The 23666-nt window shown below is 41.6% G+C and overlaps 1 protein-coding gene across 2 annotated transcripts in view; it reads left to right on the top strand.

Annotated features, from left to right (window-relative positions):
* Positions 1–4435: 4435 nt before the first annotated feature.
* Positions 4436–23666, top strand: part of LOC122563905 (clathrin heavy chain 1) — a 62384-nt gene continuing 43153 nt past the window's right edge. For both annotated transcript variants that reach the window (XM_043718136.2, XM_043718134.2), the window contains exons 1-3: positions 4436–4551; positions 4668–4834; positions 22334–22541. In XM_043718136.2, coding sequence (XP_043574071.1) covers positions 4793–4834; positions 22334–22541 — 250 coding nt within the window. In that variant the 5' untranslated portion in view covers positions 4436–4551; positions 4668–4792. The remainder of the gene's footprint in view (positions 4552–4667; positions 4835–22333; positions 22542–23666) is intronic.

Below are 23666 nucleotides of genomic sequence, written 5' to 3'. Positions count from 1 at the left end.
TGAAAACTTACTAATCATTCCTCCTATATTCTCATCCAAATAATTTATATACATGACAAAATGCGTTGGACCCTGCACCGATCCTTGCAGCACATTGCTGCTTACAGGCCTCCAGTCCAGACATGCTGCTGAATATTGATTAATATATTAATTGGTTGATGATAAGCACCAGATTCTGCAGAAGAAAGAATCTGGTTTTCTATAGAAATCTTTAGTTGGGCTTTCATTGGAAGGAAGTTGACTATTGCAGTGGTGCCACATGAAACATGGAATTTAAATTCATCTGGTGAAGTGGCAAATGTCAGATACAAAGTGGGAGAATCACTCTGGTCAATGCAATAGATTTACATAAAAAAGGTTAGGTTATTGGTATTGGATACATCACCTACACTCTTATACACTGTTGTATTTTTATAGTATTCAAAATTGTGCAGATGGATTAAGAGAAGCACATATCTAGGATGTTAATAATGAACATGCGTAAAGGACATTTGTAAGATGCAAAGCTTAGACTATAATACAGTCTTTGCAGAGAGAATGTAATTGTTCTGCAAAGCAGTCACCCAGCCTGCATTTCATCACCTCAATGTAGGGGGATACTTTTGAAACGTAGAGTAGCAGTAACTATACCAAGTAAAGGTACAATTTCCTTGACTCTACAGCCGTTCTACCCTGCCAAGTTCTTTCAGGGTGTAATGAAAGGCTGGTTAAGTGATACCAAAAATACAAATAAAAATGATAGCTGCAACAGATGGGACTGAAGCAGGGGAGAAGACTGATGATGGGAGCAGACAATCTTCATAACAGAGATGATATGGGGTCAATTTTCATGGGATGTGGGTTTCACTGTCAAGAGCAGTATTTATTGCCTACCTCTACTGTCCTGCATTCAGGATCAAATAGGACACCAAGTTTTGTGTGGCCTGATTCAAACTGAGGTAGTGGAGAGTGAGGCGGGTGGAATCAGTGGCTAGTAAACAATTTGTGGCTGGTGTCAAAGCCAATGTCTTCAGCCTCCTAACTGACTGGAGAAAATTTAGACCGGAAGAAAATTTAGACTCATTCAGGATTGGAAAAGTGTACAAACTCCACAGAGACAATCACCCAAGGCTTGAATCGAACCTGGGTCCCTGTTGTGAGGCAGCAGTGTTCACCAAGTGCCACCATGCCCTCCATTAATGGCTACACAACGAGCTGTAATTTATTTTTCAAAAATATAATTTGTTCATAAAATTTGTAAAATTACATGATAAAACTTTTCAACTTGGATATTACAGAATCTGCAATAAAATTCAATATGTCTGCATATACCATGTTCCACTCAATGTGATTGAAACAGTCTTAATATTTACAAATATATTCCATGTAAGGTTTACAGCCCAAGATCAAAACATTTCAAATTGGAAATCACAGAAAGTGTAATAAAAACAAACTTTTCTGCATACACCCATGTTCCATGCTGAGGTGTCTCAAAACAATGTCAAAACCCTTGATATTCAAAATGTATAATCCTTGTTGGATATTGAACCTGAGGAGTTCAACAGTTTTCAGTCCTCATTGTACAATGGTTGAAAAGCTTTAAACAGAAACTGTTCTCTACTGCTCTTCTGCAGTGGCTGCCCTAAGCTTTAGTACAATGCTCAGCACAGTCATGGGTCTTAGAGTGTACCAGTTTACATCACTTGGCTGAAGACAAGTTTTTGAGCTGGAAGACTGGCAAGTTTCAGGCAGAGCATCTTTCAATGCGCCGGAGTAAATGTTGGAATCCGTACTGAAAACAACAAATGTTGGAGATCACAGCAGGTCAGACATCATCCATGGAGAGAGAGCAAGCTAATATTTTGAGTTTAGGTGACTCTTCATCTTTCACTGAGTTGATCATCCTCTAGGCCCAATAGATATTTGTTTCAGTGACGATCACTGGGAACAACCCATACAGTAGAATCCTGAGTGATGGAGCTGCTTGGGATAAACTCTCTCCAGACCTCATTTGCTAAGACACATTCCATAAGGAGGTGAACAATAGTGGCTGCTCCACCATAGACACCTCAACGACAACATACAGCATAGGGGGAATCCTTCTGATGGGATCCACCATCTCCCTTTGCCACAAGGTTGAGACGCTGTTATGCGAAGACTACTTCCTGATGCACTTTTGTTTTGTATAAACCTATCTATGAGGGATAGGTGATATGGGATAGGCGGATGTGGGTACTGCAGATGCTGGATATTAGAGTCAAAATTAGAGTGGTGCTGGAAAAGCACAGCAGGTCAGGCAGCATCCAAGGAACAGGAAAATCGACGTTTCAGGTAAAAGGCCTTCATTAGGAACAGGCATAGTCCATCGAGCTGCAGTGTTCTACGAAAATGTAGATAGACCCATCCTTTATAACATCAAGGGATAGGTAGAACCTGCACACATTTGTGTTTGCATATGAACGGTCAATACACAGCTGAATGCAGGCACCTGGAAGGGTGGCCATCAGGATGAGGATGATGTTGTATATGTCTTGCCCCCTTCTATCTAGGGATTCATACAGTGTGTCTCTATGGTCATGATCCTTCTTCAACCTCCAGATAAAGTGGAAAATATGTCAGGTGATCATTATGGCACAGGAGTGAGGAAAGGGCAGATCTGCAACACTGAGAGTGCAGTGCCTGATGATTGGGTTCTTACCCTGCAATGGAGAGGGAGCATCAATCCTACGTAACCATATCTTGTTTGACAATGACTACTTCTTCTTTCCAGTTTTAGCACATACCCTGGCCCCTCTGAACCATATTCCAGCAAAGATTGGTTGGCTCAGTTCCCAAAAAACATGGCCTTTGCTCTTTGCTTGATTTGTGTTGCCTCCTGAATCAGGTTCAAACTGGCCACAGATGTTAATCACCCTTTCTCACTGTCAGTGGATCTGAGTAGAAGATGGTGACATTGTCTACCTACAGAAAGCTTTGACCTTTGTGCCTCCACTACCTGGATGGTCAACCTTCTTGTTTTTGCATTCTTCCTGATTGACTTGGCAAAACGGTTCTATCCAACGCACAGATCAGGGGAGAGAGGGCAGCCCTCATGATGCCTGATTTCTTAGGATGGCTTTCTGATTTCCACCCACTGCGTTACTTTTGTATAGACCTTAAACTCTAGCATTCCATACTAAAATCTTGGCCCTCTAAGACACTGTACTTCTGGTGCAAGCCTTAATCACTTGCCTCAGTGATGTGATAGGTAATTGGATGGGGAATTTGAAGGAAATTTATTTCCTTCAAATTCCCCCATCCAATTTCCAACACCCCTCCCCCAAGTCCCTCCTCCCTACCTTTTATCTTAGCCTGCTGGACAAACTTTCCTCATTCCTGAAGAAGGGCTTATGCCCGAAACGTCGATTCTCCTGTTCCCTGGATGCTGCCTGACCTGCTGCGCTTTTCCAGCAACACATTTCCAGCTCCCTTGTACCTTAAGTGACTTAAAAATCACACACCAGGTTACAGTCCAACAGATTTATTTGATTTGGAGATGCCAGTGTTGGACTGGGGTGTACAAAGTTAAAAATCACACAACACCAGGTTATAGTCCAACAGGTTTAATTGGAAGCACACTAGCTTTCGGAGCAACACTCCTTCATCAGGTGATTGTCAATCACCTGATGAAGGAGCGTGGCTCCAAAAACTAGTATGTTTCCAGTTAAACCTGTTGGACTATAACCTGGTGTTGTGTGATTTTTAATTAGGTTTATTTGAAAGTACAAGCTTTCAGAGTGCTCCCCCATCATCAGGTAGCTACATCAGGTGTGATTTTTTAAGCTTTGTCCACCCCAGTCCAACACTGGCAACTTCAAATCATTAAGTGACTTCACCATTCTATGAAATGCTCTCTGTTCCAAAAATTAAAGGCTGGAAGATGAAAGATAAAATCTATGTGATTTATTTGGTAATGAACCTATATATCACACATACACATACAGTTTTTTTGGGGAATGCACTAATTTTATTCCTAGAATAAGAAAATCTCCAAAAAAAAAACAAACTGACTACCCATCCCCTTTAAGAAAGAAGACACAGCTACGTTCCCTCCATCACTGCAGGTACAGCAGGGCCTGCCTGTGCAATGAATGAGCAGCTGAGAGAGAGAAGTGAAGGGACCCGGAAGCCCTGGCGGAAGTGATGTTTAGTCATGTGCCAATGATGTGACCCTCCCAAAACACCTCCGACGACCAAAAATAGTCCCACTACCCCTCCAACCCAATTCCAATTTTCCAGTCAAACCAGGAAGAAGGGTGCACCGGAAAGACGAGCTTTATCTTTATTTGATTGTAATAATCGAAGAGGTGGGATAGGGTGGGGATTGTTCGTGTTTTCTTTGGGGGTGTGACGTCACCCCAGTGATCCGATAGTGGGTGGAGGGGCGGGTCACCGGGCGGGGGTGGGGAGAAGGTAGTGCTCCGCCATTTCCGGTTTTCCGCCATTGCGGCTCCCGCTGCGGCTCGGGCCCCGTCGACGGTTTATAAAAGGGAGGCTGCAGGAGGAGGGCGACAGGAGCAGTATCTGCTTCAGGTGAGTGTCTGGATGGTTAAAGAAGTGGCTTCCCCTTGCTGACAGAACCCGCGGTTCCGCTTGAGTTGATGTCATTCGATGTTGTATCACATTTACTTTTCTATTTTATTTTTCAGATTTTTACCCACATCTCTATTTCTCCCTTGGTCTCATTATTTTTTCGTCGCTGCGTTCTTCTCTCGCCGGAGAATTGTTTTTTGCCTCCTCTTGGACTCGGCGAGAGCCAGCGTCGTCTGTCGACATGGCTCAGATTCTGCCTATCCGCTTCCAGGAGCACCTGCAGGTAATAAACTCATCAATTAGCTAATTCATTAATCGATTACTTTAACTGTTTCAAATCTTCACCTTTCCTTCCCGCAATCTAGGCCTTTCAGCCCGAGCCCTGGGTAAATGTCATCCCCTCCACCCACGTACAGCCTCCCGGGCACTCCCGTTTCTAATCTTCGACCCCACCTCCCTCCCTCCTGTCTGGTTTTGGGTTATACTTAATCCCAGATTTGCTGCTTTTGCGCTGTATTCCCCCGTGTTCTTGGACACTCCTCTCTCTTTGAACTATTATCTAGGTCAACCTTGGGATTACACCGTGGCACCGTTTCACAATGTCACTCGTATGAGGAAATATGTTAGTGTTCGCACACTTCTTTCAACCGATATCTTGTTTCCTCTAACCCCCGCCCTGGTTTAAAGCTATACCTTCCTGGTGGCACAACGAATACTATGCACATTTTATGCTTCTAAAATAGATTTCAGGCCCTGAATGTTTTTACCTCCTGTTGGAGTCGCTAGTGTAAACATTCCTACTGCTACCAATATGAAGTTTTCCACCCTAACAATGATTGTCCACCTTTAGTCTGACATCACCACCTGTTTAGAATTTGAATAGCTTTTCAATGAACTTGCATTTTAAAAAATGATTTTGTACTATAAACAAATGCATTGATTTTTGTTTACAATATTTATGTATTTCATTGGGAAATGAGTTATACCTCAAAACTAGTTGCAACTTTGCTTTGTAAACTTTTATGTCTAGCTGTGATTACAAAATAGGTGTGACAGTTCAGCCCTTCAATTTTAAGTCATTCTGCTTGATAAACTTATAGATGTGTTGGGTTGTTAAATGAAGTAGTCTACACTAATTTTTAATTGGTGCAACAAATTTGAAATTTTTCTCAACATTACTTTTTTAGCATTATTCACAATTAGTGTTGGATGCAGTGACTCCAGTGAATGAAATTCTTCAATTGCTAAATTAACCTGTGTAGCACCCTTCATAAAACTGAAGCTTTAACACTAAGGTTTCATTTTCCCTGAGTTACTTGTAGAGTTATTAACAAATCTAACTGGGTGTTACTTGGGTTGGTGACATAAAGAGCTTGGAATGTGAAAAGGCAAGGTTTGCCATCGCTATCATTGCCACACCAATGATCGGGTTGATCTTTCACTTCAAGTAGGGCTGAAGTGTTTGTCACATGGCTTCTTAATCTTAGAAACACATAGGTGTGGGCAAAATTTCTAAATCTGTACAAAGCACTAGTCTAAAACATGTAGACATGTCAACCTATCTTTCCCTGACTATGCTAAATCATTACTTTCCTGTGCCACTGTAAAGCCATTGGTTTGACTAACTAGGGACCCAAATGTTTGAACTTGTCATTCTAAGCTGTAGGGTTTTGTTTCAAAGTTTAACTTGACTGACAACTGTAATAACATGTCAACTCCCTTGTAACTTGTTGAAAAATGGAGTGAGCAATAGGTCAGTTAAGTCTTTCCTGAGTGTTTCAGAAGATCAGTGATTTTTCTTCCCCCCCCCCCCCCCCCCGGAGTATCTGCACTTTATGATCCTTCTAATTTTAGTTTACTAAACTGAAAACTAATTTTCACAAATACTCCAGCTTTCTGGTTTGCTATCTTCAGCCTTGTGCAACTTTCTAGGTCCAAAGAATTGCTGGAAAGTGTTAATGGAGGGAATTTGCTTTGGATGCAAAATCTATGCAGTTTTTAACTGTAGGTTCTAGCCATTTAACCTCCTGTAAACTGGTGGTTGTGATTAGGACTGCTGCCCCTCAACACCAGATCCCTGGTGCTATGTGGAAGGAACTGCTAGAGGTATGTTCTAACTGTGTAGACCTACTTCATCATTATCCTATACAAACAGGATGAGGTTTAAAGGGATATGGGTCAAATACAGACAGATGGGGCTAGTTTGGGGAAAATTGACAGAAGTAGTTGGATCAAAGGGTTGGTTCCCCTAAACTAATGGAAATGTTGATGCCCACCTGATGCTGCCTAGCTTACTGTTTTTCCAGCTCCCTGCTTGACTCTCTCCTTTACTTTGGTCCAGGTCAGAAATTTAGTTTAAATCTCTTCCTGTATTGGCAGACTTGAATTCTAGGACTATCTTAGTCCTGATCAGGTTAAAACCAGCCTCCTATTGCAGGACCAGATGGATTGCTGTTTACTTTTCCTCAGATTGCTAACAATGTCCTGTTAGGCACCTGTACATCTTAACAGGTGGTTAAAGCTTAACCAGATGCTAGATGACACCTGACAAGGTAACAATGCAAAAGATTCAATACTTATACACACTTGGAGATACAAGTATAATTACAGGCAAACTTTGCAATTGTCAATGGATAATTTGAATTGATGTAGTGTATATCTAGTCCTGTGACAATTTGCAACTTAAATGATGCCTTTCCAACTGAAATCTTCCAAGGCTGCTTCCACATGAGAACTTGGCTTCTAAATCATGTCAGTACCAATAACCTTTCGGAGCTGGTTTGTGTTTGAGTTCAGCCTTTTGGGCTGAACATTACATGGACATTGTTCCCAAGTGTTGGATTTCTGTGGGGGTGGGAATCAGTTCATTCAATCTTTGCCTAGGGAGCTTTGGGGGAGGGGGGCTGTAACTAGAACTTTAGTCCCAGTTAGATGAATGTAGTTGTGTGTAGACCTTGTGAGCAAGGATGTAAGCTACAGAATTTTTGACTGACTGGCTTTATGTACTTGAGTATGTGAGGCGAGCTAAGCGCTTTGGAAAACTTTACTAAGTTTGCTGATAAAGGCAGGCTAAAGTGATATTTTAGAGCTAGAAATGGGTTAATTTTTGTGTAGACAAATAGCTTATCAGAAGGTCATCTCCAGGGCAAATGGCATTGCAAACAATCCAGTCCTACCAGCTTGAACAGTTGTAGGCATACACTTTCTAGCTTGCAAGGAACAAGCGAAAGCTCAAGTCATATGTAACTTATCAAATGTAGTGGCTTGAAATTAAAAATCGTCTTGGGAATTAATGAGTATTGAAACCATTGGTTAATGTAGCAGTCCTATTTGCAACTTCTGAATATCTCAGTTGAAGTGTTCTCATTGAATAGAGATCTGATCTGAAACCAGAAAGCTGGCTTGTCAAACCCATCTACTTCCGGTAGGTGTCTGGCACAGAAGTTAGTTTTTTACTGACTGCAAATACAATTGCAGCATTGTTTCCAGCTGTGCTTTATTTTGGCTCCTTACTGGCTGTAGTATTTACTGACAGCTCAGTGCCAATATAAAGTGCTAACCATTTATCTGAAGTTGTGGCAGTTCTCTTGGCAGCTAATGGATTTTTAAAATCACATTGGGGGTTCAATTGATCTAAACAAGTTCCTTTTTTCCTTGAACTGAGGAACTAGGCTTAATCTAATGCAGATAGGATAAGTTCAGCTGCCTGCATACTCCTTTCAAATTTCCCTTCACCTCAATTGTATAGTTGAGCATGTTTCTTTTGTAGCAGTAGGTCTAACATTCCACAGTTGGATGTGTGAAAATGCTTGACAGTCCACACCAAGATATTAGTGCAGTCTTTTTGTAGTGTAAAAAGCTTTTTAAACAGAACATTTCAGTATAAAAATTGGTGTTTCTCTCCACTAGTTGTCCAGCCTGATCACTGCAGTCTATGGTGTTTTACTCTAGTGGTAATTATGAAAATAAACCATGTTGACTGTACCTTCTGTCTGTAGGTTCTGCTTTAAAATGCCCTCAACAGGTTGAGATAACAATCTTTTTTGTCACTGAACATCACTGAATCATAGAATCCCTACAATGTGGAAGCAGGCCATCAGCCCACACTGATCCTCCAAAGAGTATCTCACTCTGACCTGTCCCATCCTGCAACCCTGCACTTCCCATGGCTAACCAGTCTAACCTACATATCTGTGGACACAATGGGTAACTTATCATGGCCAGTCCACCTAATCTGTGCACCCTTTTGGACTGTAGGAAGGAACTAGAGCACCTGAAGGAAACCCTTGCAGACAGGAAATGTCAAACTCCACTTGCCTGAGGCTTGAATGGACCAGGTTTATTGTGCTAGGGTAGCTGTGCTAACAACTGAGCTACCTTATCCTGTACTGGCTGGCGACACTACTTGCATGTCTCTAGTTGCCCCTGATTTGCTTTCATCTACCTACAGCATAGACAGCAGTTCAAGTGCAGTGCTAAGGAGGAAATGCCAGAATTTGTTTGATCGTGAAGCAACAGCAAATTTCAGAAGGTGGTTACCTTTTTTGTATTGAAACATCAAACTATTTGGGTGAATGGTCCAAAAATGGAGAGGCAGTGAACCTCAAAATTGAGGTAACTAAGCACAGCTGCAGTGCTGCCACCTTTCTAATTAGCAAATTCACATCAAAATATTTAATCGCTACCCTTGACCTCAGTGCTATTGAGGCCCCTACAATCAAAATCCTGGAGGTTACTATGATCAGAAACCACATCCTTAGACTAGGAACGGAGTAACTCCTTGTCTACTCACTTGAATGTAGAATCACTTTTTACTCTTTACATCTGGGCTAATATAATTGGCAGCACATCTGTAAACATACCCTTCCTGATGCACAACATACTACTGCAGACTAACTCCATGGACAGTACTAGTCAGATCATGATTCCTACCATCTAGAAGAAATGAGCAGCTAATGCACAGCAATGCCTCCACCTGCAAATGACTGTCCAGGTCAGTCAATATCTTGACTTAAAACCTTCTCCTTGTCACAAGGAGTGAGGCTAGTGACATTTCTCATCCATTTCTCAAAGGTTGGGCTTTAAATGAAGGGCCTGCCAAGGATGTCCACACTGAATAAATTCCTTCAGTCTTTAGCCCTGTCAGTCTGAGAATTGAGTTAGGACTAGGCATGTATGCAAGTAAAAAGCACTGGTGAGTTTTCACTCACCAGTTGATAGGTGGAGTCAGGCTAGCTAGAAATGTGAATTTGAGGGAGTTGGATTTGGAAGAGTAGCTTCAATTTTGCCTATACTCTGCAGAAATGTTTAAAGATTCATCAATAAACTTTTTAAATGGATGCCAAAATCTTCAACTGGATTCAACAATCAAATTCAAGAAATATTGAAACAACCAGTCTGTAGCATCTGACATTAATTATCAAAATTATTAATGCCATACCTGTTGGGTGCTGCCAGACCAGTTTAATATGCATAACTTGCATTTGGCCTGCTGTTCATATCCTAAACTATTTGGCTTGTACTTACCAGGGCTATGAGACTTCAGCCATTTGTTGCTTCAGTTCCTGTCAGCATGCCATTGATGGGCTTCTGGCCTTGCAAAGTGTTTAGGTGCATAGTGAAGGAGTTGAAAGCACCTTAAAACCTTGTTGGTTTCCTAATGCGTTAGATTAAAGTCTGCATCAAATACCAGTGATTTACTTCCTGTTGCAGTTTTGATGCTTTAAACAGCAGTTTTGCATCCTTCCTGGAATTGAGTGAAGTGTACACTTTTTTTGCTGATAGTAATCTTCAGGTAAATGGTAAACTCTGTGCAGAACTCTTTTCTCAAAGGAAAGATGCATCATTGTAAAAAAAAAACACCTCTTGGGTTTGGCACTTTTGGCTGTCCTGAACTTGTATTCTTAAGTTTCCACACTTGACCAGAAAACCCATGGTTTCTATTCCTTAAGCTTGATTGTGTACTGTATTGGAGATTAGTCCTTTTTTTAAAATCTAATTGCTCTTTAACTTTAAAGTGAAATGGGACAGTCTTGTTTGTTCATGTAAAATACATAGCCATCACCTCATTAGCAGAGATCTGCCAAGGGCCTTTCCCTTTAAGGTTTTAAGTGCCTGAATCCCTCAGTCATGAATCACTGTAGCTAACTTTTCATGAATATACTGACTATATATCTGCCTTTGGGTATGGTTTTGTTTTAAAGTAGCCCCTTAATGGTCTTGGTGTATTTGGCTTGAAGACTAAGGGAAAATTCTATACAGTCCATAACTGAGAAGGACTTTAGTTGATTAAAGATTTTTTGAAGTGTAGGGATTTGGGAAATCTATCCAATTTTTGCAAAAGCATTGCAAGCCATGGTCTTTCTAATTGGAGAATAAATGCCCATGTATGCCAGCAGGACTCTACTGCACTCCAGGTTATCATTGGGTCAGTCATCAAATTGACCATCTTGATCAAAAAGCAATGAGTAGTGCTCAATCTAGAATTAGGAGAAAGTGAGGACTACAGATGCTGGAGCTCAGCTGAAAATTTGTTGCTGGAAAAGTGTAGCAGGTCAGGCAGCATCCAAGGAGCAGGAGAACTGATGTTTTGGGCATGTGCCCCTCGGGAATGAAGGAGGTGTGCCCAGCAGGCGAAGATAAAAGGTAGGGAGGAGGGACAGTGGAGGGTATTGGAAATTCAATAGGTGGAAGGTGGTTAAGGTGAGGGTTATAGGCTGGGGTGGGGGTGGAGAGGTTAGGAAGGTGGTGCTGAGTTCGAGGGTTGGGACTGAGACCAGGTTGGGGGGGAGAGAGGGGGAGAAATGAGAACTAGAGAAATGAGTTCATCCCTTGTGGTTAGAAGGTTCCTAGGCAGAAGATGAGCTGCTCTTCGTCCAGCTGTTGTGTTGCTATGGTCTGGCGATGGAGGAGTCCAAGGACCTGCATGTCCTTGGTGGAGGGGGAGTTGAAGTGTTGAGCCACCTGGGTGGTTGGTTGGTCCGGGTGTCCGAGATGTTCTCAAACATTCCGCAAGTAGGTGGCCTGTCTCCCCAATCTAGAGGAGGCCACATTGGGTGTAGCGGATGCAGTAAATGTGAGGAGGTGCAGGTGAATTTGTGGCAGATATGGAAGGATCCCTTGGAGGGAAGGAGGAGAGGTGTGGGTGCAAGTTTTGCAGTTTTTGCTCCCATGAGGTGGTTGAACAGTTCATCCACTTTACCAACACCTTCCACCCCAACCTCCAATTTACCTGGAATGACTGAGTCCTCTCTCCACTTCTATCTCGGGTGGCCAAATCAGCACAGACACTTGCTATAAACCAACTGACTCCCACAGCTACCTAGACTACACCCCCCTCCCACCCTGTCCCCTGTTCCCAATTCCTTAGTCTCTGCCACATCTCCTCCCAGGAGGACCAGTTCCAATACCGAACAACCCAGATGGCCTCCTTCAAAGACTGCAATTTCCCCCCAGACGTGATCGATTGCTCTCCACTGCATCTCCTCCACCCTTGAGCCCTGCCCCTCCAATCACCAACAAGACAGAACCCCACTGGTCCTCACCTACCACCCCACCAAACCTCCATATACATCATATCATCTGTCGTCATTTCCGCCACCTCCAAACAGACCCTACCACCAGGGATATATTTCCCTCTCCTCCCCTATCAGTGTTCTGAAAAGACCACTGTGACTCCCTCGTCAGATCCTCACCCTCCACTCCTGGCACCTTCCCCGCAACCGTAAGAAATGCAAAACTTGCGCCCACACCACCTTTTTTCTTCCCCCCCCCCCCCCCCCCCCCCCCCCAACTTCGCTTCAAGGCCCCAAGGGTTCCTTCCATATCTGCGACAAATTCACCTGCACCTCCACAGACACCATTTGCTGCACCTGATGTGGCCTCTATATTGGGAAGACAGGCCGCCTACTTGTGGGACATTTCAGGACACCTGGACCAGCCACCCCATGGCTCAACACTTCAACTCCCCCTCCCCCTCGGGCATGCAGGTCCTTGGACTCCATCGCCAGACCGTAGCAACACGACAACTGGAGGAAGAGCGCCTCATCTTTTTTAGATTACATTAGTGTGGAAACAGGCTCTTCGGCCCAACAAGTCCACACCCGACCTGTCTAAGTGCAACCCACCCATACCCCTACACTTGCCCCTTACCTAACACGGGCAATTTAGCATGGCCAGTTCACCTGACCTGCACATCTTTGGACTGTGGGAGGAAACCGGAGCACCCGGAGGAAACCCACTTCCTGACCTCTCTGCCCCCACCCTCACTCTGGCCTATCACCCTCACCTTGACCTCCTTCCACCTATTGCATTTCCGATGCTGCTCCTCCTACCTTTTTTATCTTGGCCTGCTTGGCACACTTTGCTCATTCCTGAAGAAGGGCTCATGCCCAAAATGTCAATTCTCCTGCTCCTTGGATGCTACCTGACCTGCTGTGCTTTTCCAGCAACATTTTTCAGCTCCATCTAGAAGTGCTTCATTTCAGTGCAATCTGAATCTCAAGGTGACAATGAAGTTTTGACAGCTTAACTAACTACTTTAATCTAGACTAACAAGGCCTTTCTCTTGAAGAGTACTGTACAATAGTTAAGTACTCTTGCATAGGCCAGTTTAACTTTATTCATTGTATATTCTACAGCTTTGCAGCATTGTCTTTAAGCATTATTAACCACTGAGCTTTTTTTGCCTTGATCAATGTTGTAGAATGGTCTGTTTGCAGCAGTCACTATAAATTTGCCAAATAGGGGAGGCAAGAGACTGAATCCCCATTCCAAGTAGCTTCTCTCTGACTAGAGGAATTTTTCTCAACTTGACACCTGTATAAAGTTATTGAAATTCATATCCTTTAAAGGCTTTGCCTATCTACATTTGAGTCTCTTGGTCTCAATGTTATGAAGGAATTTTTTTCTCTCTGATCTGACTGCTTGCCCACTTCTTTTACCCTGCATTTTGAGTGCAAGTAATTTAACCAGATATGCCATCACTTCCTCTAGTTTGAGGTTTTTCCTGAGATCCTTAATACTTTATGCAACTGCAACACACCAACTTCTGAACAACCAAATTTTATTAAACACGGTACAAACATTCTGGAGGAACCTTTAAAATATCCTTTGCAGGGCTTGCGGTGTTGTCAGATTCCTCTGAACAAAGGAACAGTCCTTTCCAAGACCATCTTTAGTCAGTAGTGCCCACGAGAGCCCCCCAGTCAAGCCCTTGGTCACATGCCAGTCAAGACAGTGCAGTGACTGATCATTTCCAGAAATATGTCAATCACCCTTAATGGCCAAATCTGTTGTGAATAGTTTTGACTACAGCAAGTAGTCAATTCCAACTGATGTTGATTTCTGATGAGGATAAAGTAAATAGATGAGTGTAAACTGGCATTTGAATAAGTAGAAATGGCTGTGCCTGGAGATAGAATGCAAGGATTTTACATTCCCATCTGTGGAACAGACATCCCACCCTAGCCTCAAACATCCAATTTCCTGCAAGACAGCAGAGCAAATTAACTCTTTATCTCCAGTTACACCTAGCCCTTATTGAGAAGCTCCATCTTAACTGTTAATACTTAATCACCTGGTCAGATGTTCCACTTTTGGACTAGGTGGGGTTTTAAATCCAGGTCTTCTGCCTTAAGGGCAGTATTGCTGTCATGAACCATCTTATTCATGTCTTAGCTATGCTACTGAAACATATCAGTTACAACTGACTTAGTAAATCTGCTTTAAGACTAGATTCCCCACAGTGTGGAAACAGGCCCTTCGGCCCAAGTCCACAGACCTGAAGAGTAACCCACCCAAACTCATTTCCCTTTGACTAATGGGCAACTTTTTTAGCATGGCCAATTCACCTGCCCTGCACATATTTGGAATGTGGGAGGAAATCCACACAGACACTGGGAAAGTGCAAACTCTTTTAGAGGGAGTCTTTTAAAGTAGACAGTAAAAAAGGATAGACTGGATCTAAACGTTGATCTGAATTGCAAGAACAATTTAGTTAGTACGAGGCAAAGCTTTCAAAAGTTAGGTGGCAGATGTTTGCAGGTAAAGAAATGGCTGGAAAATTTAAACATTCTAATCTGAACAAGTCCAGAGACCATCTTGATAAGATGGAGGGTGAGGCTGTAGGTATAGGAATGCTGGATGACTAGGAAATTGAGGCTTCCTCCTTTTTTTTTTCTTGAAGAAAACCTATGTTGGGTATAGATGGAAATCAAGCCAATCCTGGTATAAAGACAGGAGTATAATTAAGCAGGAAATCGAGAAGGAAGAAAGGGGAAATGGGTTTTGGCAAATAGGATTAAGCAGAATCCAAAGGATTCCATAAATGAAGGACAAAAGGGGTAACTAGGGAGAGAATAGGGCCCCTTCAAAGATCAGCAAGGTGACCTTTTTGCATCTGTTTACCATGGAGCAGGACATGGAAGATAAAGATATAGAATGGATGGTGACCTTTTTTTAAAAAAAATCTCCATATTAGAGGAAGTGCTGGATGTCTTGAAATGCTGGAAGGTGGATAAATCCCCAGGACCTGATTCTGGTGTACCCGAACTCCACTTCCCATGATTGCTGGGCCCTTTGCTGAAATAATTGTATCATAGTCACAAGTGAGGTGCCAGAAGACTGGAGGCTGGCTAATGTGGTGCCATACCTTAGAAAGGTCATGAGGAAAAGCCAGCAAACTATAGAGTGGTGAGCCTGATGTTGGTGGGCAAGTTGAGGGAATCCTGAGGGACAAGATTTACACTTTAGAAAGACAAGGACTGATTGGGGTAGTCTGCATGGCTTTGTGGGAAATAATGTCTCAAGCTTGACTTTCTTTGAAGTAACAAGATTGAGGGCAGATCATGAGACCTAATCTGTATGGACCTCAATGTTGACCAGGTTCCCAGGGGAGATGGGTTAGCAAGATTAGATCTCGTGGGATACAGAGCAGACTAGCCATTTGGATACAGAACTGACTTGGAGGTAGGCAGGGTGGTTTTTCAGACTGGAAGCCTGTGACCAGAGTGCCACTAGGATTAGTGCTGGATCCACTTTTGTTTATATAAATGATTTGTGAATATAGATAAGTTTGCAGATACCAAAATTGGAAGTGTAGTGGGGAGCAAAGATTATCTTCAGTTAAAATTGGATTTAGATTGATGCTTCACTGGGCTGGGGAGTGGCAGATGTAGTTTAATCTGGATAAATGAGGTGCTGCATTTTGGAAAAGCATATCTTAGCAGGGCTTGTACACTTAATGGTAAGGTCCTGGGGAATGTTGCACAGAATTTGCAGTGCAGCTTCATAGCTCTCAGCATAGTTGCAGGTAGATATAGTGAAGGCATTTGATGTGACAACATTTATTAGAGCATTGAGTACAGGAGTTGGCAGTTCCTGTTGCACCTGTACAGGATGTTGGTTATTGCATGGAATTGTTTGGAATATTGCATGCAATTGTCTCCTTTCTGTTAGAAGGATGTTATGAAACTTGAAAGGGTTCAGCAAAGATTTACAAGGATGTTGCCAGGGTTGGAATTGAGCTATAGGGAGAGGTCAAATAGGCTGGGGCTGTTTCCCTAGTGTTGCAAGGTCACTCCATAGCCTCTATTTAAAACAATGAGGGGCATGCATAGGGTAAATGTCATTGTTCTGGGCTGGGGAGTCCAGAGCAAAAGGGTATAAGTTTAGGGTGAGGGAAAGATTTTTAAAAGGGACCTGAGGGATAACTTTTGAGGGTGTGTATATGGACTGAGCTGCCAGAGGAAATGGTGGAGCCTGGTACAATTGCAAAAAGTATCTGGATGGGTATATGAATAGGAAGTGTTTGCAAGTGGGATTAGATTAGGATATCTGGTATGGATGAGTTGGATTGAAGGGTCTGTTTCTATGCTGTACATCTCTATCTCTGACTCTCTACCATTGCAGACAGGTGTATGGCCTCCACTCTACTTCCTGAAGTCAAAGACCAGTTCCCTTTTTTTAGTTTCTATAGGCACCATGCTGTTAAGCACTCAATCTTCCCCTATATTGTCTTGTGCTGAGATACTCCATTTATTTACTCAGATGATTGTATGCAGTCTTGCAGCCATTGTGGCAGTGGCACTTAGTGATTGCAGTCTATAGGTCAGGATGTAGAGGATCCAGTTAAAAGGAGTTGAGACTGCACATTGAGTTTGTTTGAAATTATGGTATTGAATACAGTTTGTATTTAAAGAGCCAGATGTAGATATCCTAGTTGTCTGTGGAGGTGGCATCTGCAGGCCTGTTGTCTGGACAAATTGTGTAAAGGATCTAGGCAGTTTGGTAGGTTGGAGTTGATTAGTCATGACTAACCTTGAATACTGAGGTCAGAGCCACTGGGCAGTAGTCATTGGGGCACACTACATGATTTTCCTTTGGCACTGGGATGATGGACAGTAGATACATAGTATACTAATGCAAGTTTCCCTGCAAGCCACTCACCACTGACTTAAATGTATCACTTTACTGTCCTGAAATTTCCTGCTGGTATTGGGGGTCAATCTGCAGTAGTGGATTGTAGTTTATGGTAGCTCTCCATACCTTAATGGCAACTAGGGTCAAGCAAGAAATGCTGGCCAGTGATCAAGAACTATTCCTATATTGCCTCTTTAACACCAAAGCCAGCCGAATTATGCAACTGTTAACACTTGTTCCTATGCTTACAGATTTACATGACCTATTCAAGCATGGTGTCATGGAATCCCTCCTTAATATACTAATTTCTTTAAGCTACCATGCTAGAATTTTAACTTTATGCCTTGGGGTAAATGGGAAAATAACAAAGCTACAGTTTTTGTGTAGCTATTTAGTTGATCATCATAGCCATAATTGTGTACAGTTGCAACCTTGTGCTGTACAATTCTGTAACACTTAGTGCAGACATTTAATGGAAATGTTCAATTTCCACTGATTTTTGGCTATTCTCTCCGGGAGAGAAATGTTGCTGAAATTTTTTTCATTTTTTGGGTTTAGACATCTTAAATTCTGTTCATCCCTTCTGGATGGATCAGCTAATTGGTTTGTCTTTGGAACTTTACAAATGAGTTATGAATTCTCTGGTCTATATTATTGAAACTGCTAGGTTTCCTATTTTGATTTTTAATTCTAGGTACCTAAGTTCTTTGGTCAATGCTTTGCACTTTCTCAACTAGAGTGCAATGCAGGTTTAGTTTGTGTACTAGCTGCTACTCTTTTCCTCCATGGCAACTCTAGCATTCTACATAGTTTTCAATCAACTGGTTGTTACACACCTGTTTGCATTCAACTAGAACATGCAACAATTTAATATTGCATTAAGGTTCTGAGGTTATTGTGCACTTTGCTGTTTGTAATAGTTCTTCACTTTGTTTTGACTCGACACAAAGATCCTTCATCTTCCTAATTCTGCCCACTTGAAGGTCACCTATACTGGGCTATGGGTCTAAACATAGGCAAACTTCCAATACTTAGCTGGTTTTATCCTGTTGAGCCAATAGGCTGGCAGTTAGTACAGATGGTTTGGTTTTTGATCCCTTCAGTAGAAATCCAAACCAGGATATCTACTGAAGGATCCCCAAGCCAGAAGTAACCAATAGAATGTCACTATAGCAGTAAGCATGAATCAGATGAGACCTTGGCCAGTGGGCAATACTACTGTCAAATGAAACATCTAATGTGTAAATCTTGCCTAGGTAGAAATGAAAAACTAGGCATTTGGATAAATGTAAATTTTCCATGTGTCAGTAACCTAGTTCCATTTTAACTTGTAATCAGGCACCAGTCTTGATTGCCTCAAGAATTTATACTTAAAATGCAGTCATATAGTAACTTTCCTACAGCCATATTTGTTGAACATTCAATGTTCTACAGAACTTTGAAATGTAGTGAAAATGGCTTTTTAGTCTCTAGAATTGCACAATTCTCCTCTGCTTGGTAAACTCTGCAACTGAAAGTCCTTTCTGCATGGCAAATGGTTAACTTGCTGAAATCCCTTAAGGAACTGGTTTAACTTTCCAGAATTCAATCTGGAAAAGTAAAGTGATTAAATTTTGGAAGGTCAAATTTGAATGTAGAAGGTGGGGTTAAAAGTAGGTTCTTGGCAGTGGTATCTTGGGGTTAATGTCCATAGATCACTTAAAGTTGTCACCAAGTTGGTATGGTTAAGGTGTATGGTATGTTGGCTTTCATTAGCAGGGATTGTGTTGAAAAGCTGAGGGGCTATGCTACTGCTCTTAAGTCCTGGTTAGACCTTACATGAATATTGTGGTCCGTTTTAGTTTCATTGAAGGATGTGGAAGCTCTAGAGGGTGCGGAGGAGACTTACCAGGATGCTTTGGATGTAGGTTTGCTTGCATAGCTGGAAGGTTCATTTCCTGACATTTCGTTACCCTACTAGGTAACTTCAGTGGGCCTTGGGTGAAGCAATGCTGAAAATTCCTGCTTTCTATTTGTTTGGGTTTCTTTGAGTTGATGTCATTTCCTGTGAAGTAACTTACAGTTCCTTTTTCTAAGGGGGTGGTAGATGGGGTCTAACTCTATTGGCGTTCTGGTTGGAATGATTTCCTTCTAGAATTCATGTGCATGTCTTTGGCTTTTCTTAGGAGGGATGTGTTGTCCTAGTTGAAGTGGTGTCCTTGCTCATCTGTATGTGAGGATACTAGTGAGATTGTCATGTTCTTTTGTGGCTAGTTCTCAATCTTAACACTCTGCCTTTAGTCCAGGCAGCATCCTGGTAATGTCTTAAGAGGCTGAAGGAGCTAGGGCTTTTCTCATGGGAGCAAAGAAGGATGAGCAGTGACTTGATAGAGGTGTACAAGATGGTGAGTGGCATAGTGGATAGCCAGAGATATTTTCGGAGTGGAAATCTCTATCACAGGTTGTACTCAAGTTGATTGGAGGAAGGTTTGAGAGATGTCCAGAGGTAGGCTCATCAGTGGGTGTGTGGCATGCACTGCCAACCATCGTAAAGTCAGACATTTTGGGCAACTCTTCAGTAGGCAGTGTTGGGTTCTTTCCCAAGGTTTCACAAATGAGATGCAATTCACACTGACCTTTGTGAAGAATTAAGTCAACTTGAGTTTGTACAGGCTGGTGACCCTTTTTTGAGATGGTCAGGCATGTGAAGTGGTTTAAGTGAAGCCCTGAATTAAGAACACATCCCCTTTATATAAGTCTGTCTGCAATGCTTACAGATATTCCAGTCACTCCAGTCACATGCTACTCAAGCAACCCCCAGTAACTTCCCTTAATCACATGGACACCAATGTCAGGACAATATAGAAGATCATCCTGATAAAGTAATGCCTAATCCTGGGAATTGAGTCAGTGAATAGTTTACATAAGTGATTCCCAAAGACAATGCAAGTGCGACATACCTAGATTCAGGATGGCTAGAAAGCCTTTCTGAATGGAAGAGGTTGAAAGTTTATTTTAATAGGGGGCTTAGTAAATGACTTTTAATTGGAGTGGGAGTCATTTGCATTCCTGTCATCTCTCAACCTCCAGAATGTTAACTCAGTGCAGTTCAACCCTTGTAATATTACACATTCAAGTTCTGATTTAATCTTAACATTACACATGGGCGATGGGTTAGTCTGACCTTAATGTAAGATAAAAGGTCAGCACAACAGATGGCCAGTACTATTAAATGTTCTAAACACTCGTAAGTAAAATACCACAGCACTGAATAGACACTCCAGAACCTGGCCTTTTTTTCTTCATGCTATTGCTTCATTGTCCACACTGGCCATCTTTCTACATAGCTCAGTTGTCTAGTTTAAGGACTCATCTTTGCAATGGGACTTTGCAGTGTTTGCAACATGGGCAGGGAGATGGACTATCATTAAGAGTATAAAGGAAACATGGGCACTGCAGGCAAATGGCAGTGAACATGTGTTGCTTCAGCAAATCAATAGTCTTGCACTGCAATAAAAAACTACCCCTTTTTTTGAAAAAGTACTCAAAGGTTACCATCTCTGACAGCACATTGCAGATGACCCAGGCAACAGTGTGAAGCATAAGCAGCTTGCTTACTCTAGCTGTCTTTTGAACTCTGGCTGGAGTGGAAATACATACTTTGGGATGGGTTGAATCTGTTTAGTATTCAGTGATCTCAATCTGAGGTTTTTGACCATTCTCCAAGGGTTCAAATGTTTTCATTGTACTTGTAATAATACAGTGACTTGCTAAGCAAGCTCCAATGGCAAGTTTGTTCATCTCTAAATGAACTGGAATGAAACATACAAAAGTCTGTAATCTCCTTGGATAATGCAGACAGATGGCATGAACAGTATGATGCTTGTCCTTCAAGGATGCCTTTGCAAGAGAATCTTGTGACTGCATCAAACTGGTAAACACAGCTTGCATTTGTGCAGCAAGCAGGATAGTTTTTTCCTCTTACAGCTGAGGAGAGCATGACTGACTCTTGAATGTCCAATATAATGTTTCTGTATCAATGACCATGAATAATGTAGTACCTGCTCTCTAAATTATTGCTACAGACAGAACTATCTAAATCAATGTGAAACACTTGTAAAATTCACCTTGCTCCATCTAAATCTAAGATCATAGAATCCCTACAGTGTGGGAACATGCTGTTTGGCCCAAAAAGTCCTCCCCAGACCCATTTTTCTCCACCTTCAGTCAGGAGTAAGTGCAAAGTAATGTACCTAACCAACAATTCCTGAACATTCTGGGCAATTTAGCATGCCAATTCACCAACCTGCACATCTTTGGATTGTAGGAGGAAGGAATTTTCAAAGGAAAGTTTTTTTTGGGGGGTCAGTATCTAATGGCATATGTATTTGATTTTAGAACCATTTAATGTTTGGATGGCTTTAAAATGCTGTATTAAAATGGCTTTAATGTCCCAATTGCAGATGAGCCTAGTGCTACAAGTTCTTAATACCTGCAATCCCAGCCATCCTTAAATTTCTAGACTTGTGTAGATTCCATTTACTTTGAATTAATCACTTGTTCCTGCAGTAGAATAGAATTGACACCTGGCACAGCCTGAATTTGAGTAAACTTTGACTCTAGTCTGTCAGCTTTGGTGAGAATAAAACAAATCTGTTTCACTCATTTGATCATGCAGCTCTCCATTGTAGCTTGCAATTTCTGTATCACTTTAGATTGTACAAAGGTATATTTCACCTAATTGTCTGCAGGATGAACTCCTGCAAGTTTCTCACTGTTTGAGGTGTACTTTAATGTGAATATCTCCACTTAGAATGCTACTAGAATTTCCCTAACTTTTTTTAGTTGAAATAACATTGTCTTTTCCTTGTGTTCAGGTCACAATTGTGCTGAATTGTACTTGGAACCAATTCAAATTTCTTAGTTGCACTTGGATAACTGAAATATTTGGTTGTCATAGCAAAACAATGCTTTTGTAGTTGACCTAGGCTTGTAAGCAGCTAACTTCAGTTCACTTTCCTATATTAAATATTACTGCAGATCCACTTAACTTCTGGCTGGGCATTATCTTAAGGTTCAGGTTTTGTATATAAACTTGTTTATATATGGCCTCTTGAAATCCAATCCCTCTCAGAATTTATTTCCAGGCAATTGACCAATATTTTAACTTTCCAGCATTATTTCAGTAGAACCAATTGTCAAACAATTGGAGTATGCGTAATGTATCTTTCAGTTGTCTACACCTCGTTAAGGCTTGTATTAGATTTTTGCACACAGGAAAATGAGTTAAATGCAGCTTGAACTATAGAATCTCTTTTTTTTTTGCTGGAGCAATGATCTTTTGAGCTTGACTGACATTGATGCACTAACTTTTTTTCTCTAGCTCCAAAATCTGGGCATCAATCCTGCAAACATTGGGTTCAGCACCCTTACTATGGAGTCTGATAAATTCATCTGCATTCGGGAGAAAGTTGGTGAGCAAGCTCAAGTAGTCATAATTGATATGAATGAACCAAACAATCCTATTCGCCGTCCAATCTCTGCTGACAGTGCTATTATGAACCCAGCCAGCAAGGTTATTGCATTAAAAGGTAAGCATGTATTTTAATGGTTAAAACACTAAAAATGAGCAGGTGACTGGTGTTTAATACTGGGTTTTTTACAAGGCAGTGTATTGTTTTGGATTTTCTTTTGATCTTCAGTTTTAGATTTTGGATAACTTGGGCCTATACTAGCCTTGTTGGACTAGAAAATAACCTGTATGGGTTCTTCACATGTGTATGAACTCATGACCATGATGCAAGTGTACCTTAGGTCAGTTGTTTTAGGTGCACATTAAGCAAAGATTATTCCAGTAGCAATGAATTATCTAAATTTCCAGTTTAGCTGATGCATTCAAACTAATTTGTACAAACTTTACTCCAATGTTCAATAAAGGTTGGATTTAGAATATTAAGTTTAGGACCTTTAATGTTCAATTTTAGGTGAAGTGATTAGTGATGCTAGTTAATGTGCATTTGAACCTGGTAGTTGAGTGAATAAATAAGACTTGAATTTCTCTGCACCGGTCATATTGAACAAAGTGTGGATTTTGACTTGGAATCACCCCATCCCTCCATCTGGTCAGTATAAAGAATTCTTTCAGTGTAGCCATCTTCCACTTGTACTGCTTGAGTGTTTTAATCTGGATCCAGGACATTTGAAATACTTCAATAATTGCAGTCTTGAGCGTGATACATTCCTAACCTGTTTTATCTTTGGATTGAGATGAGTGCAATATCAACTGCCTTGAGCAGTGACATCTGAAACTTTAGGTAATTCTGTTTCTGAATGATTGCATCATAATGCTAACAGTCGTGTAGTTCAGAATTGTCCTTGGTGTAAAGTCAAACTTTGACAAATTTGAGGAAAGTGCCATAGCTTGTTAAACTGAGTTCCTGAACATCAAGGTTTCAAACCATGTTCCTTTTGGTTCTGCGTATAGATCACACCTGATTAAGTTGTGTTCTTGGCCAGCTGTGTCACTAATTCCATTCAATGCAATATGCACTTATGCAATGGAAAAATAAACAGGGAATGTATGCAGAGCCATCCTCCATGCAGAAATTGATCACACCTTAAGATCACTTTAGTCTTGTGGCCTATAACAGTGCTGTATTGCCTTAGATTCTGGAAACCTAATGGGATTTCCAAAGCTCAGTCGAAATCTGCCATAG

Source organism: Chiloscyllium plagiosum, unplaced genomic scaffold (genome assembly GCF_037043375.1).
Source record: "Chiloscyllium plagiosum isolate Xiang-an unplaced genomic scaffold, Cpla_swu_hap1 HiC_scaffold_31, whole genome shotgun sequence".
NCBI lineage: Eukaryota > Metazoa > Chordata > Chondrichthyes > Orectolobiformes > Hemiscylliidae > Chiloscyllium > Chiloscyllium plagiosum.
The sequence above is the reverse complement of the archived record's forward strand: the minus strand, read 5'-3'. Positions and strand labels throughout refer to the sequence as shown.